The 18,540-nt window shown below is 43.2% G+C and overlaps 1 protein-coding gene across 7 annotated transcripts in view; it reads right to left on the bottom strand.

The window, feature by feature from the left end:
- Positions 1 to 2,841: 2,841 nt before the first annotated feature.
- IL15RA (interleukin 15 receptor subunit alpha) overlaps positions 2,842 to 18,540 on the bottom strand; it is a 31,201-nt gene continuing 15,502 nt past the window's right edge. For 2 of the 7 annotated variants that reach the window (XM_070754465.1, XM_070754464.1), the window contains exons 2-8: positions 17,612 to 17,800; positions 16,264 to 16,296; positions 14,079 to 14,450; positions 11,694 to 11,729; positions 9,501 to 9,552; positions 8,035 to 8,564; positions 5,851 to 6,717 (exon numbers count right to left, since the gene is read on the bottom strand). In XM_070754465.1, the coding sequence (XP_070610566.1) occupies positions 8,402 to 8,564; positions 9,501 to 9,552; positions 11,694 to 11,729; positions 14,079 to 14,450; positions 16,264 to 16,296; positions 17,612 to 17,800 (845 nt within the window). In that variant the 3' untranslated portion in view covers positions 5,851 to 6,717; positions 8,035 to 8,401. Of the gene's footprint in view, positions 3,333 to 5,850; positions 6,718 to 7,894; positions 8,565 to 9,500; positions 9,553 to 11,693; positions 11,730 to 14,078; positions 14,451 to 16,263; positions 16,297 to 17,611; positions 17,801 to 18,540 lie in introns of those variants that run through there. The other 5 variants (XM_070754469.1, XM_070754467.1, XM_070754470.1 and 2 more) reach the window with 5 other exon arrangements.

The raw sequence follows: 18,540 nt of genomic DNA, 5'->3' as shown, positions 1-18,540 counted from the left end.
CCTGAGCTCATGCGCCCACCAATATGGCTCCATGTTCCACTTGTAGCACTCGTGCCCTAGGTTCGCCATCACAGGCATACTGCAATTTTTATACAACGTCGGGGTTTTTCAATTCCATTGTATAGAATGTGAAGGATGTGTGTTTTAATTTTTATGTATAATGTATGCACACCGAAGACGGCATTTAATTTCATAGCATTGAGGTTGAAGTGGAAACTAAAGCTGTATTTTGCAGAGGCATAACAGCTTGCCGGCTTATTTATCCGGAGCTGAAATGAAGGACCCCTTTGGCAACACGACAAACACAACACACATGGCTTTGGCACAAATGGATGTTTGCTGTTTCGTGCTGGCTAAATGCTTTGGGTTTGTTTTTTTCAAGTGTCAGTTCAGTTCTCACAGCTTGTTCTTCCAGCCCAGAAGCCGAGATCGGAGGCCTCGGTGGGGAATGTCCTCAAATCCAAGATGTTAGCTCTGTTGCACAGTTGCAGAACCTGTCTTTATCTTGATTGGCAGTGGGGTGTCCGGGCAGACCCACCCCACCCCCATTCCCAACTCAATACAATCTTTGAAGAGAGCCTCGGAAAGTGGCAAGTCGTTCCACTGGTTAGTTCTCAGTGTTTCTCCTTAGTTCTAAGATGCTTCTCTCTTTGATTGGTTTCCGTCCTTTGCTTCTTTGTCCTGTCTCCAGGTGCTTTGGAGAATAGGTGGATCCTTTTATTTGTTTGTTTGTTTGTTTGTTTGTTTATTTGATTTGTATGCTGCCCCTCTCCGGAGACTCGGGGCGGCTAACAACAGTAATAAAACAATGTACAATAATAATCCAATAAATACTAAAAATGATTAAAAAACCCATTAATATAAAAAACCAAACATACATACACATACCATGCATGAAATTGTACTAATCTCTGGGGGGAGTTGGTTCCAGAAGGCCAGGGCCGCCACAGAGAAGGCTCTTCCCCTGGGTCCCGCCAAGCGGCATTGTTTAGTTGACGGGACCCGGAGAAGACCCACTCTGTGGGACCTAACTGGTCGCTGGGATTCATGTGGCAGAAGGCGGTCCCGGAGATAATCTGCTCCGGTGCCATGAAGGGCTTTATAGGTCATAACCAACACTTTGAATTGTGACCGGAAACTGATTGGCAACCAATGCAGACTGCGGAGTGTTGGTGTAACATGGGCATATTTGGGAAAGCCCATGATTGCTCTCACAGCTGCATTCTGCATGATCTGAAGTTTCTGAACACTTTTCAAAGGTAGCCCCATGCAGAGAGCGTTACAGTAGTCGAGCCTCGAGGTGATGAGGGCATGAGTGACTGTGAGCAGTGAGTCCCGGTCCAGATAGGGTCGCAACTGGTACACCAGGCCACAGCTGAAAGGTGTTTCTCTAATGTGAGCTGTGGATCGAGGAGGACACCCAAGTTGTGAACCCTCTCTAAGGGGGTCAATGATTCCCCCCCCAGGGTAATAGACGGACAGATGGAATTGTCCTTGGGAGGCAAGACCCACAGCCACTCCGTCTTGTCTGGGTTCAGTTTGAGTTTGTTGACACCCATTTATGTAGGTGATGTTGGATAACTATCTATGTTAGTAATGCTTAAGCAGAGAGTTGGACTCCAAATCTGTTGTTGTTATTAAGAGGGGACGGGTCAATTTATTCTCCAAAGCATCAGAAGGCAGGACAAGAAGCAACAGATGGAAACCAAGGAAGGAGAGAAGAAACCTGGAATTGAGAAATTTACAATCAATGAGAATAATTTTATCAGTGGAACTACTTGCCACCTGAAGCTGTGAGTGCTCCATCCCTAGAAACATAGAAGATTGACGGCAGGAAAAAAACCTCATGGTCCATTTACTCTGCCCTTAGATTATTTCCTGTATTTTATCTTAGGATGAATATATGTTTATCCCAGGCATGTTTGAATTCGTTGAGTGTGGATTTCCAACCATGTCTGCTGGAAGTTTGTTCCATGCATCTACTACTCTTTCAGTCAAATAATATTTTCTCCCGTTGCTTCTGATCTTTCCCCCAACTAACTTCAGATTGTGTCCCCTTGTTCTTGGGTTCACTTTCCTTTTAAAAACACTTCCCTCCTGGACCTTATTTAACCCTTTAATGTATTTAAATGTTTCAATCATGTCCCCTCTTTCCCTCCTGTCCCTGGAGGTTTCCTGCCGGAACAGGGGGTTGGACTAGAAGACCTCCAAGGACCCTTCGAACTCTTGTTATTCTATTAGATGACTCTCTTTCAGTTATGGACTCTTAACTCTCTCACCCTTTTTAAAAACTGCACTTTCCAAACGATTTCTTTTCAAACGTCCGTGTTTATGTGTGTGAGGTTGGGAGGCTGTGTTTTGAGACAACCTAACAGTTGCGAACTTCCTTGATTCGAAAGCCAGTTTGGATGCATTATTCCAAAGTCTTGAAACTAAACAGAATCTTTCCTTTTCTGTGATGATGTGGGAGAGCAGCCAAAATAAAATAAACCCGGGGACAACAGCATTTTTTTTCTCTCTGTTTACAAATGTAAACCCTGGCTTTTGCAAGCTATAAACAGTGGGGCACAATTTCAAGCATAGTTTTTCAGGGGTTTTTTCATATTTCAATTCCTTCTTCCAGCTGCTTTATGTCTATTTAGTTTTTTTACATCCACTCTGGACACCCCACTCCCCCCTGGAAATCCACTTTTCCTTCTACAGGGAATCCTTGACTTACAACGCACAATTTACCCGACATAGCTGTGATTAAGCGAGGCAGTCATTAAGCAAGCTTTGCCCCCATTTTTTTTTTTTTAATTTTTAATTTAAATTTTATTTACATATATAAATACACAATAACAATAAAAAAACAATACAAACACATAAAATTAAAAAGAAAAACATAAAAACATAATAGGAAGCGAGCGAGTGCACAACAGTCTGCATGGTGGTATTAACTATATACAGGGGGTGGACCAAAAAATGGAAACACCTCGAAAATCCAGATTTGTGAAGCTTCCTTCGAACAGTTTTTGTGGAATCTGGGTTCTGTACGTGTCTATTGAGCTCTGCAGTGATTTTAGGAGCTGCGGTCTTGCGATCCGCTCTAACCATTCGCTTTAGAGTCCGACGGTCTTTCTCAGACAACTTCGACTTTCGACCAGACCTGTGCTTGGCTGAGGACATTTTCCCTTCTCTTTCAAAAGCAGTCATGACTTTTGAGACGTGACCTCTTGAAACACCAAACATTCGGGCACTTTCACTGCCATTCAAGCACCAACAATTTGGCCTCTTTGAAAGTCTGAGAGGTCTGCCCTTTCTAGAAGGTTACAACCAATTTCCTTAAATTTCTGTAATAAAAAGGTAGTTTAAAAAAACATATCAAATAACAGAATTTTTAAAAAAACATTAAAATATGTCAAATTTTGATTGATTTGAACATGTTCAAACATTATGATGCCAAAAAGTCAAGTGTTTCCATTTTTTGTCCACCCCTGTACATTCGCTATAGCCAATTATAAATAACTTAATAATCTGAATTGCTGATTATTAAAAATAGTTGAATTAACATAAAATAGAAAAGAATATAATAAAAAACCCGAGTAATAGTCTTAATTATTACACATATCTTTATCTCCTTTATACAATTGACTTTAACACCAGGTAAGTTTCTTTTACATAGTTGATAATTTAAGGTTTATTTGCCCCCATTTTTCCACCTTCCTTGCCACGGCTGTTAAAGTGAATTTACAAGGCCAAACGGAAACACAGAGTCGGAACCGAAATGCTGAGATAGGAATTGAACTAAGTTGCTTCCTGCAACAAGCACATCCGTGTGCTTCCCTTTTAAAAAAAAAAATTGAAAATTATGAAACAATATAATTTTTTATTGAAACAAAACACAAACAGAAAAAAAGACCATAACAACCACAAAATCAACCAACTTAATATAAATTACAACTTTACATTTCTGTCTCTATGGTTTCTTCTTCTCCTTTAAAATTAATTTGAGTCTTTTTTTCTTTTCTATCCAACTGTTTCCCCCATACGGTATAATGTTCTTTATTTTATTTATTCTGTAATTTTAATGTAAATTTGCTTAATTTTGCACAATCTAGTATTTTCACTCCGCTTGGTATGTTTTCTGTTTTTAACCAGTTTTTAATCATAGACCAATTTGTTTTGTTTTGTTTCCGAACATGTCCACCAAATATGATAATATGTACCGGTAGCTGATTTGCATTTCCAATATTTATTACTTATACAGTGGCACCTCTACTTACGAACTTAATTCAGTCCGTGACCAGGTTCTTAAGTAGAAAAGTTTGTAAGAAGAAGCAATTTTTCCCATAGGAATCAATGCGAAAGCAAATAATGTGTGCGATTGGGGAAACCACAGGGAGGGTGGAGGAGGCCCTGTTTCCTCCCAGGAGATTCCTAGAGAGGCCCCATGGAGGCTTCTCCCTGCCTTTTCTGGCCCTGTTTCCTCCCAGGAGATTCCTAGAGAGGCCTCACTGAGGCTTCTCCCTGCCTTTTCTGGCCCTGTTTCCTCCCAGGAGATTCCTAGAGAGGCCCCATGGAGGCTTCTCCCTGCCTTTTCTGGCCCTGTTTCCTCCCAGGAGATTCCTAGAGAGGCCTCACTGAGGCTTCTCCCTGCCTTTTCTGGCCCTGTTTCCTCCCAGGAGATTCCTAGAGAGGCCCCATGGAGGCTTCTCCCTGCCTTTTCTGGCCCTGTTTCCTCCCAGGAGATTCCTAGAGAGGCCCCATGGAGGCTTCTCCCTGCCTTTTCTGGCCCTGTTTCCTCCCAGGAGATTCCTAGAGAGGCCTCACTGAGGCTTCTCCCTGCCTTTTCTGGCCCTGTTTCCTCCTAGACAGGCCCCACAGCCTTTGGAGGCTATAGAGTCAGCACAAAACTTCCAAATGGCCCTGGTTCCATCTCTGCCTCGTACATAGAGCCTTCTCCAGATGGCGGGCCTGGCCCATGCTCCTCCCCAGCATCCTCACTGTCCAACTGTTACCAGCTTTGTAGGCCACTGTGGACCACAAATGAATCATAGGGTGGGAAGGGACCTTGAAGGTCTTCTACTCCAACCCCCTACCCAAACAGGAAACCATACACCAGGATGGACAAACGGCTGTCCAAACTCTTCTTTAAAAAAAACCCCAACGATGGAGCAGCCACAATTTCTGGTGGCAAATAGTTCCGCCGATTCATTGTTCAGGAAATTTCTCATGAGTTTCAGGTGGCTTCTCTCCTTGGTGAATTTCCATCCGCTGCTTCTCGTGAAGAAGTTCCTATAAAAAAGTCAATAAACTCTTCATAGTCAATTCCCTCCATGACTTTAAAGTTCTCGGATCCAAAATTTTAAAAAAGTCTTTTTGTTTTGGCAGAATCAGTCCGATTCCAAATTTCATTTGGAGGTGTCAACAGTCCTTAATAATATCACTTGCACCAAAGACAAATTCCTTGTGTGTCCAATCAAACTTGGCCAATAAAGAATTCTCTTCTAAAGAACTCTATTCTATTGTCTCCATGCCTCAAGTCATTTTCATAATCTGTCCACTGTTAACAAAAATATGTTCCGCAGCCTTTCATAATTTGCAAGTTTACTTTTTGCTAGTTCAAGGTTCAAATTGTTCTGTTCCTTTTGTTTGTTAATATCTATTCAAGTTCATTCTTATCCCTCACAGTCCAGCAAATTTTCTTTCAAACAATAACAAATTCGGATCGTTGCTTCTCACCTCCGCCTTCAAATGCTTTGGAGCAGTGTTTCCCAACCTTGGCAACTTGAAGATATCTGGACTTCAACTCCCAGGATTCCCCAGCCAGCATTTGCTGGCTGGGGAATCCTGTGAGTTGAAGTCCAGATATCTTCAAGTTGCCAAGGTTGCGAAACATTGCTTTGGAGAATAAACTACCTGGCTGTGATTTGTTTAATTTATTTCTCCTTGATTGACAAGTTTCCATGGATTGAATCTTCTCTCTGTGGGTGTTAATGGGTTCCTGGGTTCTCCTTTCCCAAATATAAACATAGAAAAATAGAAGTCTGACGGCAGAAAAAGACCTCCTGGTCCATCTAGTCTGCCCTTATACTATTTCCTGTATTTTATCTTACAATGGATCTATGTTTATCCCAGGCATGTTTAAATTCAGTTACTGTGGATTTATCTACCACATCTGCTGGAAGTTTGTTCCAAGGATCTACTATTCTTTCAGTAAAATAATATTTTCTCACGTTGCTTTTGATCTTTCCCCCAACTAACTTCAGATTGAGTCCCCTTGTTCTTGTGTTCACTTTCCTATTAAAAACACTTCCCTCCTGGACCTTATTTAACCCTTTAACATATTTAAATGTTTCGATCATGTCCCCCCTTTCCCTTCTGTCCTCCAGACTATACAGATTGAGTTCATGAAGTCTTTCCTGATACGTTTTATGCTTAAGACCTTCCACCATTCTTGTAGCCCGTCTTTGGACCCGTTCAATTTTGTCAATATCTTTTTGTAGGTGAGGTCTCCAGAATACTTGACTCTGCGCCATTTTAAGACTCCCGCTTAGTCAAAAAGTCAGCTTGCCTTCTCGCCAACATATCACAGGCAGGGGTCTTGGACCTCCAGAAAAGTCCATCTTGAGATGACTTGAAATTCTTGGCTTCTTGGGAACCAAAAGATGGGGACTTGGACCCTGAAAGGCAAAGGGCAAGAGAATGTTCTGGACCCAAGGAATTGCCGTTCCCCTGAGGGGAAAAAAAAAGAACATTCCAAGTCAGTGATGAAGATTTTTTTTGGTGCTTCTGTTGTAGGAAACCTGCCAAGGCATTCCAGGCCCAAGTGGGACATATTTTTTTCTTCTTAAAATAGAGGTTGGATTTACTACCATGGGTGTAAACCAGAAAATAGAATGGAGTAGAATTGAATTGAAGGGAGGAGGAGAGGAGAAGAGAGAAAATATAGAATGGAATGGAATAAAATAAGGAATAGAATAGAATAGAATAAGGAATAGAAATAGAATGGAATGGAATAGAATAAGGAATAGAAATAGAATAGAATAGAATAAGGAATAGAAATAGAGTGGAATGGAATAGAATAAGGAATAGAAATAGAATAGAATAGAATAGAGTAAGGAATAGAATAAGGAATAGAAATAGAATAGAATAGAATGTAATAAAATAAGGAATAGAATAGAATAAGGAATAGAAATAGAGTGGAATGGAATAGAATAAGGAATAGAATAGAATAGAAAATATAGAATGGAATAGAATAGAATAAACGGAATGGAATAAAATGGAATGGAACGGTATGATTGAAAGGAAACCACCAAGCTCATAGACCCCCAAGAACCTCACAGTTCTCCTCCCCACCTCTTCTTCTTCCTCCTCCTCCTCCTCATTCCCTCACTACTGTCAAACTATTTACTAAGTCTGCACTACTATTAATCTTCTCATTGTTCCCATCACCACCCACCTCCTCCCACCAATCTGTATCATATGTTGCTTGTATCCTTACAATTTATATTGACTAGTTCCTAATATGATTTGATTGTTTATTTGTACCCGGACTGTCATTAAGTGTTGTCCTATCTTTTCTTTTATGTACACTGAGAGCATCTGCACCAATGACAAATTCTTTGTTTGCCCAATCACACTTGGCCAATAAAGAATACTGTTCTGTTCTGTTCTATTTCTATTATTTCTGTTTCTATTGTTTCTATTTCTATTATTTCTTTTTCTATTATTTCTATTATTTCTATTTCTATTATTTCTATTTTTATTATTTCTATTTCTATTATTTCTATTTCTATTTTTCTATTTCTATTATTTCTGTTTCTATTATTTCTATTTTTACTTCTATTTCTATTATTTCTATTTCTATTATTTCTATTTCTATTATTTCTATTTCTATTATTTCTGTTTCTATTTCTATTCCTTTCTGCAATCCCTCTGCCTTCTAGCACTGATGATGTTACCTAGCTGGGTCATGAAACGTCTCCAAGAAAGCCACTACAAGCTCAGAGAGTACCAAGGACCTCAATGTTATGATATATTCCAGCTCACCTTCTGCCTCTTCCACTGACTGCAGCTGAAGCTTCCGCTGCCCTCAACCCCTTCTTGACCGTCTCGTCTCCAGGTATGTGCCTCTGTTGATCTCACCAGGGGATTCCTTCTTCGTCCTTTCCAACCTCCGTTCGCGCATTCTCCTCTCCTCTCCCTCCTTTCTCACGCTCAGCTTCTTCTCACGCAGATACACCTGTTGGATTCTCCCCGTCACAAGTTGGGGGGAACTATAGGCGCCCCCAAAGAGATTGAAAGCCTGCTTTCCTAAAGCTTTGTAACAGGAGATGGGCAGACAGACACCATGTCCACCTTGACTCTGGACTTTCTTCCAGAGCTAGTAGATGCTTTGATGGTCTGCCCAGCAGGATCACTCAACAGGTGGAGGCAATCCTGTTAGCATGGGGTCTTCCTCGTTAACTGGTCCTGGATCTGGAGAATCGCCGACCAATGCCGGTCTTCCTTCTTCGGATCCCATGGGATCCATAGGGATCATTTCCATAGAATGGGCCATGATCTGCTTCCAAGGATCCCTGTGGGATGAAATGACATTAATTCACACCAGGTTGGAAATCTTACGTCGAGAAGATGTAAGACCGGCAGGATTTTTTTTAATGAATAAATTTAATCCCTTGATTAGATTTTGCAGTCTGGTTGGCTATTGGGATGATTTTTAATTGGATGCTTTTAACTGGAACAGGGATTGAAAATTAAAGTAAGGAATTTAACACGGGGTCTCCAAACCTTGGCTTGTGTTCACACTTGTGGACTTCAACTCCCAGAATTCCCCAGCCAGCACAGCTCTGTTATCTAGAGAAGCCAGACCGAGGGGAATTCTGGGACTTGAAGTCCAGCCATCTTAAAGTGGCTCAGATTGAGAAATATTAGCTTAATACCTTGATTAAACAAAGCCAATACACTCCAGGAACCATAGAGTTTGTTATCTAGAGAAGCCAGACCTGGGGGAATTCTGGGAGTTGAAGTCCAGCCATCTTAAAATGGCTCAGGTTGAGAAATATTAGCTTAATACCTTGGTTAAACAAAGCCAGTAAGCTCCAGGAACCATAGAGTCTGTTATCTAGAGAAGCCAGACCTGGGGGAATTCTGGGAGTTGAAGTCCAGCCATCTTAAAATGGGTCAGATTGAGAAATATTAGCTTAATACCTTGGTTAAACAAAGCCAGTAAGGTCCAGGAACCATAGAGTCTGTTATCTAGAGAAGCCAGACCTGGGGGAATTCTGGGACTTGAAGTCCGGCCATCTTAAAATGGCTCAGATTGAGAAATATTAGCTTAATACCTTGGTTAAACAAAGCCAGTAAGGTCCAGGAACCATAGAGTCTGTTATCTAGAGAAGCCATACCTGGGGGAATTCTGGGACTTGAAGTCCAGCCATCTTAAAGAGGCCATGCTTGACAACCACCATTTTAAACCTATTGCCCATATTAAGAATTAACAGAGCTGAGCTTACCGTGACCTTCTACAATAGCAGTGGTACATGAATCCTGCTGATAGGATTACCGCTGTTAGAAAAAAAGTGAATTAAAATGAATAGTCAGTCATAAAAACTTCTAATTTTTTGTTTAAAGTAGTTATTTAAATGAATAAAACCAAGCACAAATCGCACCAACACCCCATCCCATTTAGGCTGAGACAAATCAGGAATGTCTTGAGAGAAGGGATCAAAGAAAGCCAAAATCCAGATGTTAAGTGCAATTGCCAAACGAAAGCTTTTTTTTTCCCATTGCAAAAAAATATATGATAAAAATGGACAGCTTTGACTGGGTCAGGCTTTTTTTGACAGTCTCCCTTGGGTAATTCTTGGGCCATTTTTTTTTTTGCCTGGAAAGTCAAAATTCTCTTTTTGATATATTAATATATATTACTGTGATTATTACCATATTTTTCGGAGGAGACAGAGAATTTGGGCGTGTCTTATACTCTGAATATAGCTTTTTTCAAAGCTCCCCCCCCCCAGCTTTAACTAGGTGATAACAATGTTTCCAGCTCTGACCTTGCAGGTTCTTTCATTATTACTCTTTGCAAAGAATGTTTTCCAAGCCCTAAGTCTTTGCAGGGTTTTTTTCATTGCTCTAACTTGCTCCAGGTGTTTCTTTCCAGCCCTAACCAGGTGCTAACAATGTTCCCAGCTCTTACCGCTTGCAAGCTCTTTCATTGTTACTCTCTGCAAAGAATGTTCTCCAAACCCTGTCTTTGATTTCTTTTTTCATTCTCTATTTGTTCCGAATGTTTCTTTCTAGGTGCTAATGATGTTCCCAGCTCTTACTGGCTTGCAAGCTCTTTCATTGTTACTCTCTCCAAATAAAGTTTTTTTAAAAAGTCCTAACCAGGAGATAAAATAATGTGCTGAAGCTGACCAGACTAAGGACGTTAGCCAGATGTATACCTGGTAAGCAGATTCTTTTCCCTATTTCCCTCCCCCAAAACTAAGGTGCATCTTACACTCCGAAAAGTACGGTAATTAGTGTGGTGTGGTAGCCCAGAGGAGGAGCTATGGCTGACAATCAGGAGCCTGTGAGTTCGATCCTAGGTAGAGGCAGATATTTCTCTCTGTGTGCACAATGAGAATATATCTGCTGGGGGAAAAACACCTCCACATTGGTGACAAGAAGGGCATCCAGCTAGTAAACACCCCAATGCAAGGGATTACGGTGTTATTAGGCCAATCAGTTTCCGGTCACAATTCAAAGTGTTGGTTATGACCTATAAAGCCCTTCATGGCATCGGACCAGAATATCTCTGGGACCATCTTCTCCACATGAATCCCAGTGACCAGTTAGGTCCCACAGAGTTGGCCTTCTCCGGGTCCCGTCGACTAAACAATGTCGGCTGGTGGGACCCAGGGGAAGAGCCTTCTCTGTTGTGGCCCCAACCCTCTGGAACCAGCTCCTCACGGAGATTAGGATTGCCTCCACCCTCCTTGCCTTTAGTAATCTTCTTAAGACCCCCCTCTGCCGTCAGGTATGGGGGAATTGAGACATCTTCCCCAGGCCTATATAATTTGTGTATGGTATGTTGTGTGTATGTTTTTTAATTATGGGTTTTTTAGTTTTTAAATATTAGATTTGTATTTTACATTGTGTTTACTACTGCTGTGAGCCGCCCCAAGTCTACGGAGAGGGGCGGCATACAAATTTAATAAATAATAATAAATAATAAATAAGATTAACAGTATCAGGTTGCTACCGGTACAGATAATGATGGCGCACCGGTAGTGCAAATTGAGCTGTGCACACTGCTTTGCTTTTGTTGTGGGCGTGCGTGCATGTCCCAGCGAGATTTTGCTTCTGAGCATGTGCAGGGGGCAAAACATGGCAAGGGAATGTGCGTGCAAGATTTTGGCATTTTTTTGCTGCTGAGCATACGCAGAAGCAAAAAAAAACCCACCGAAATTACTGGCATGCACATCCCCAAGCAAAATTTTCCTAATAGCAAAACGTCACAGGGATGCGTGCATGCGCCCGCAGCAGAAGCAAAGCTGCCTGCGCAATGCACCGGTAGCAGCAGAATCGGGAATCCGACCCTCGTCGTTAAATGAGGATTGTGATAATTAATTCCTTAAAATTAAAAACGATTTGATCAGGCCACCCCATTTGGTTGGCTGCTAAAACCCTCTCTGTTATTATTGGGAAACGTTCCTTACCTAAAAAAGGAATCCCAACTCTGAAATAAACAGAACCTGTGAAAGAAAGAAAAGAGAATATTAAGGAATAAAAATGACTTGCTCTTTCTTTTCACGGATGAACAGAAGCAGAGCTAAGTTTGTGAGATGTGAGAAGATCCTCCTCGGTTTTCACGGGTTCGGACTTCACGAATAGCCTACACCACGTTTTTTAAAAAAATATTAATTAAAAAATACTTCGCGGTTTTTTTCCTATACCACGGTTTTCCCCACCCAATGACGTCATCCATCATCGCCAAACTAATAATTTTTGCAAATAAATAACAATTTTTTTTTATTGTTAATAAATAATTATGTTTATAAATATCAGGATCACTGTCTTATTCAATGGTGAGTACCAGTAATAATGGTGAGTAAATGGTTGTTAAGGGAATGGGAAATGGTAATTTAGGGGTTTAAAGTGTTACGGGAAGGCTTGTGATACTGTCCATAGCCAAAAATTGTGTATTTACATCTGCATCTCTACTTCGGGGAAATTCGACTTTCGCGGGCGGTCTTGGAACGCATCCCCCGCGAAAATCGAGGGAACACTGTACCACGGTTTTTCAAAAATATTAATTAAAAAATACTTCGCGTTTCCCCCCCCTATACCACAGTTTTCCCCACCTGATGACGTCATATGTCATCGCCAAACTTTCGTCCGCCTTTAATAAATATTTTTTTAATAAACTTTAATAAATAAACATGGTGAGTAATAATCTAAATGGTTGCTAAGGGAATGGGAAATTGCAATTTAGGGGTTTAAAGTGTTAAGGGAAGGCTTGGGATACTGTCCATAGCCAAAAATAGTGTATTTACTTCCGCATTTCTACTTCACGGAAATTCGACTTTCGCGGGTGGTCTTGGAACGCATCTCCCGCGAAAATCGAGGAAACACTGTACAAGCAGTTCTCGACTTACAACCATCCAAAGTTGCAATGGCACTAAAGAAAGAGGCTTACAACAGTCCTTAGACTTACAACTGTCGTAGCATCCCTACGGCCCCGCGATCAAAATTTGGTCGCTTGGCAACACAAAATTTGGTTGCAGCATCCCGGAGTCATGTGATCCCCATTTGCTGGATTACAACCAGCAAAATCCCCTAAGCTGGATTCACTGAGTGACTATGTGAACAACGATAGTGGTTTTCTTTAAAAACGTAGCAAAAAAAAGAGAAGCTAAAATTGGGCTGGGGGAGAGACTCAGTGGAAATGTTAGCCCTGATCATGGTCATAAGGCCAGGACCACTTGTAGCACATTAGCTTTTAAATGGTCAAGTTTGTAGCCCTCACAGCTAACCAATCTGTCTGAGAGAATGGGGAAATAAAAATCCCTCCCAGAAGGATGTCGTTGTATTTCAGCAATAAATGTAGAAATGCTGAGGCTGGAAAGAGGAAGCCGAACCCTCCGTCTTCCAGGAACCAAACCGAAGGGACCTCTTTCCAGGTTCATGTTGGGGCAAGTTCCATGGATGGAGGAGAACTTAGAAAACTGGCAGCCTCTACCGCAGAAGGAAGGGATCTTTCTGATAGAATACAGTCAAAGGAAGGAAGGAAGGAAGGAAGGAAGGAAGGAAGGAAGGAAGGAAGGAAGGAAGGAAGGAAACCACCTCTTCCTCCACTCTTCAAACGGCTTTGCCTTCTAGAACTGATGAGGTTACTTGGATGGATCATGAAACATGCAAAAAACCTAGTCATTGTCGTTTTTCTCCTCTATCTTCTCCTCCTCTTCCTTCTCCTCCATCTCTTTCTCTTCCTCCTTCTCCTCCATCTCTTTCTCCTTCTCCTACTCTACCTCATCTATCTCCATCTCCTCCATCTCTATCTCCTCCCCCTCTTCCTCCATCTCCCCCTCCTCCTCCATCTCCACCTCCTCCTTCTCTTCCTTCTCCTCCATCTCTATCTCCTCCCCCTCTTCCTCCATCTTCTCCTCCTTCTTCTCTTCCTTCTCCTCCATCTCTATCTCCTGCCCCTCTTCCTCCCTCTTCTCCTCCTCCATCTCTTCCTTCTCCTCCATCTCTATCTCCTGCCCCTCATCCTCCATCTCCACCTCCTCCTTCTCTTCCTCCATCTCTTTCTCCTCCTCCCCTTTTCCTTTCCTTTCCCTCCACAAACCCCTCTCCCTTCTAGCACTGATGGTTGTTGAATTCAAATGTCTCCTAGGAAACCCCCCAGAGACCACCCAACACCTCCCATTTTCAACCCTGAGCGATGGGTATTCTCCACTGGAGAAGGTGAAGGAAAATGCCATCTACCTGGAGGAAGACCCAACTCTTCAAGCTCAGCGGACACATGCGCTGCGAAGGGTTAATGCAGACACACTAAAGAAGGCGGCTGTTAGGAACACGCACCCATGCCTGGCACAAACCTGAAATGTTCTGCCAAATGCTTGTATCGGATGGGTCTGTGGCATTTCCAGGGGGTCCCTCGGAGGGCGCAGACGTAGTTTGGCGCGGCATCCACTGCGTCTTGCCAGTTTCCTCCGGGGGAATTGGCGTCGTTCTCGGGGGAGGGGTTACGCTTTCGGAAACTGGGCCCGGAGTCAACCGTCCACCCTCTGGGGGAGCTGTCACTGTTGACCCAAGGCTATCGGGTGTTGGCTTGGCTGTCCTACGCAGAGTGTTGGTAAAACGTGATGCTTCCACTACTACGGGCGAGTTGGTCTGACTTCCGTACAGACGTGCAGAGACGCTCGCTTGATTTGTACTCATGGGGCTCTCTGTAGGCCGGGCAGTTTCTGCTTATAGAAATATGGGATGAAGTAGACATTCTTAGCCACCCCCGAGGGCAGATTCCGACATGGTTTTAGTTGAGACACAGAACCAAGAGGTTAGTAACTGGATCCTCAGACCCATCATGGCAGGTTGACTGTGGTGAGCTGGCTGAGGTGAGCTGGCCAAGAAGAGTTGGCCAAGATGCTTCGCCAAGGCAGGTTAGCCAAGTCAAATTGGCCAAGGCAGGTTAGTCAAGTCAAATTGGCCAATGCAGGTTAGCCAAGTCAAGTTGTCCAAGGAAGGTTGGCCAAGTCAAGTTGTCCAAGGTGAGTTGTCCAAGGCAGTTTGTCCAAGGTGAGTTGGCCAATGCAAGTTGTCCAAAGTGAGTTGACTAAGGCAGGTTGGCCAAGGTTAGTTGGCCAAGACAATTGGCTAAGGTGAGTTAGCCAAGGTGAATTGGTCAAGGAGAGTTGGCCAAGGCAGGTTGGCCAAGGTGAGTTGGTTAAGGCAAGCTGGCCAACATGAATTGACCAAGGCAGGCTGGCCAAAGTGACTTGGCCAAGGTAGTTGGCCAAGGTGAGTTGACCAAGGCAGGTTGGCCAAGGTGAGTTGACCAAGGCAGGTTGGCCAAGGTGAGTTGACCAAGGCACGCTGGCCAAGGTGAGTTGACCAAGGCAGGTTGGCTAAGGTGAGTTGGCCAAGGCAGGTTGGCCAAGGTGAGTTGGCCAATGCAAGTTGTCCAAAGTAAGTTGACTAAGGCAGGTTGGCCAAGGTTAGTTGGCCAAGACAATTGGCTAAGGTGAGTTGGCCAAGGTGAATTGGTCAAGGAGAGTTGGCCAAGGCAGGTTGGCCAAGGTGAGTTGGTTAAGGCAAGCTGGCCAACATGAATTGACCAAGGCAGGCTGGCCAAAGTGACTTGGCCAAGGTAGTTGGCCAAGTTGAATTGACCAAGGCAGGTTGGCCAAGGTGAGTTGACCAAGGCAAGTTGGCCAAGGTGAGTTGACCAAGGCAGGCTGGCCAAGGTGAGTTGACCAAGGCAGGTTGGCTAAGGTGAGTTGGCCAAGGCAGGTTGGCCAAGGTGAGTTGGCCAAGGCAGGTTGGCTAAGATGAGTTGTCCAAGGCAGGTTGTCCAAGGCAGGTTGGTCAAGGTGAGTTGGCCAAGGCAGTTGGCCATGGTGGGTTGGCCAAGGCAGTTGGCCAAGGTGAGTTGACCAAGGCAAATTGGCCATGGCTAATTGGCCAAGGCAAGTTGTCCTAGACCCATTGGCATAGGCTCAACCATTATGGGAGATGAAATTTGTAAGGCAACATTGATAGGATATTTTTATCAAGAGAACTCACTAGGGAAAAAAATATCTAGGCTCATCCAAATCCAGCTGGTAAGGTCGCAAATGGCAATCACATGACCTCAAGATAGCACAACTGTCATAAGTACATGCCAGTTGCCAAGGGCCTGAATTTTAACCACGTGACCATGGTCATAAGTGTGAGTGCTGGTCCCTCAGCTTGTAACTTTGAATGGTCACTGACTGAATGGTTGTAAGTCGAGGACTATCTACATTCTTGAATATTAGGAATATTGGAAGGGACCAGTCCAACCTCCTGCTTAGGCAGAAAACCCTACACTGTTTCAGACAACTGAAAAACCTCCAGTGTTGGAGCACCCACAAATTCTAGAGGCAAGGAGTTCCCCTGGTTAATGATTCTAACCTGTCAGGAATAATATTCCTGATGGTCCCAAGGGCTTGGTGGTGGACCCAATGGCCTAGAGAAGGACCATCCTCCCTTCCCCACTCTTTGGTTTCCCATATAATAAGCAAGAAAGACAAGGTCTCCTACCTCGGATGGGGCCTTCAGCTTCGTTGTCTGGGTCTTTGGGGGAAGAAAAGGGGAAGAGGAGACAATGAGTGGTTGGTCATCCAACAAGCTCAGCATGAACTCAGAAGGACTCTCTCTGATTAAACCCTCAAGAAATAGAGATTGTTTTAAAGAAAGAGAAGCGAGAGAGAATGGAGGGCTCAAAGGGCACCAGCCCAATTGGAGCAGAGCTGCTATTGTCATTAGTCTATCTCGCTCTCTTCTCAGCCCTCCATCCATCTGCTGTGGCATCTGTCCATCTGCTATATTATCTCTCTCTGCCCCCCTTCTTTCTTTCTTTCTTTCTTTCTTTCTTTCTTTCTTTCCTTCCTTCCTTCTTTCTTTCCTTCTTTCTTTCCTTCTTTCTTTCCTTCTTTCTTTCCTTCCTTCCTTCCATCCATCCATCTATTTGTCTATCTATCATCTATCAATCTATCATGTCTGTCTGTTTGTCATCTATCTGTCATCTATGTAGCTATTTATGTATTTTCCTTCCCTCTTCCCTTTCCTTCTTTTCTTCCTTTCCTTCTTTCCTTCTCCTTTCTCTTCCTTTTTTTCTCTTGTCTAATTCTCTCCCCTTCTTTCCTTTTCATCTTTCCTCCCTCCCTCCCTTCTTCTTTCTTTCACTCCCTCCCTCTCCATTCTGTTCTCCTTCCTTCCTTCCTCTTGTCCTTTCCTTTCTTCCTTGTCTATTTCTCTCTCCTTCCTTCCTTCCTTCATTCATTCATTCATTCCTCGTCTATTTCTCTCTCTTTCCTTCATTTCCTTCCTTCCTTCCTTCCTTCATTCATTCTTTGTCTATTTCTCTCTCTTTCCTTCATTTCCTTCCTTCCTTCCTTCCTTCCTTCATTCCTCGTCTATTTCTCTCTTTCCTTCATTTCCTTCCTTCCTTCCTTCTGTCTATTTCTCTCTTTCTTCCATATTTCTTTCTTTCCTTCTTCCCTTCCCCTTGTCTATTTCTCTCTCTTTCCTTCATCCTTCCTTCTCTCTTTCCATCCTTCCTCTTCCTTCTTTCCTTCTTCTTCCTTTCCTTCCTTCCCCCCTTCCTCTCTCCCTTTCCCTCCCTCCTTTCATTTCTGGGCCTTTAATCATTCTCGCTGCTCTTCTCTGCACTTTTTATTGTTTTTGTTAAAACCTGTCTATTTCGACTCCCAGAATTCCCTAACCGGCCCATGCTTCAAGTTGCCCACTTGGTCTACAGTCGATCCACTTTCCTCACTCTGATGTCCACCAGTGGTCCAGAGATCTGGCTATCTAAGAATCTCTTCCACACCCAGCAACCTTGGACACGTTGCTACCGGCTCTCCTGGCCCAAGGCCCCAATACTCACTGATGCAAACCAGCTTGGGTAGACTCCATCTGTACTCCAGGGTGGTTGGGTTTTTCTCGCAAACGATGAGGCTGGAGGTCCCAGCCTTCCTCTTGAAGGTGTCCAGGCAGGCGTATCTCAGCTTCTCACCGCTGCTGCCCTCGTGGGCGACACGGGCGTTCAACACCTGCCAGGGGGTGCCGCATTTACCTGCATCGGGTAAAAAACAAAATATGGGTTATAAGTGAATCTGTCATCTCCATTAACTTTGCTGGCCAAACATAGACACCTAGAAGATTGACGGCAGAAAAAGACCTCTTGGTCCGTCTATTGTGCCCCTAGACTATTTCCTGTATTTTATCTTAGGATGGATCTATGTTTATCCCAGGCATGTTTAAATTCAGTGGCTGTGGATTGACCGACCACGTCTGCTGGAAGTTTGTTCCAAGCATCTACAACGCTTTCAGGCAATATTTTCTCACGTTGCTTCTGATCTTTCCCCCAACAGACCTCAGATTGTGTCCCCTTGTTCTTGTGTTCACTTTCCTATTAAAAACACTTCCCTCCTGAACTTTATTTAACCCTTTCACATATTTAGAAACATAGAAGATTGACGGCAGAAAAAGACCTCCTGGTCCATCTAGTCTGCACTTATACTATTTCCTGTATTTTATCTTACAATGGATATATGTTTATCCCAGGCATGTTTAAATTCAGTGGCTGTGGATTTACCCACCACGTCTGCTGGAAGTTTGTTCCAAGCATCTACTACTCTTTCAGTCAAATAATATTTTCTCATGTTGCTTCTGATCTTTCCCCCAACTAACCTCAGATTGTGTCCCCTTGTTCTTCTGTTCACTTTCCTATTAAAAACACTTCCCTCCTCAACCTTATTTAACCATTTAACATCTTTAAATGTTTCCATCATTTCCCCACTTTCCCTTCTGTCC

Source organism: Erythrolamprus reginae, chromosome 6 (genome assembly GCF_031021105.1).
Source record: "Erythrolamprus reginae isolate rEryReg1 chromosome 6, rEryReg1.hap1, whole genome shotgun sequence".
Taxonomy (NCBI): domain Eukaryota; kingdom Metazoa; phylum Chordata; class Lepidosauria; order Squamata; family Dipsadidae; genus Erythrolamprus; species Erythrolamprus reginae.
This window is presented reverse-complemented; position numbering and strand designations above follow the sequence as displayed.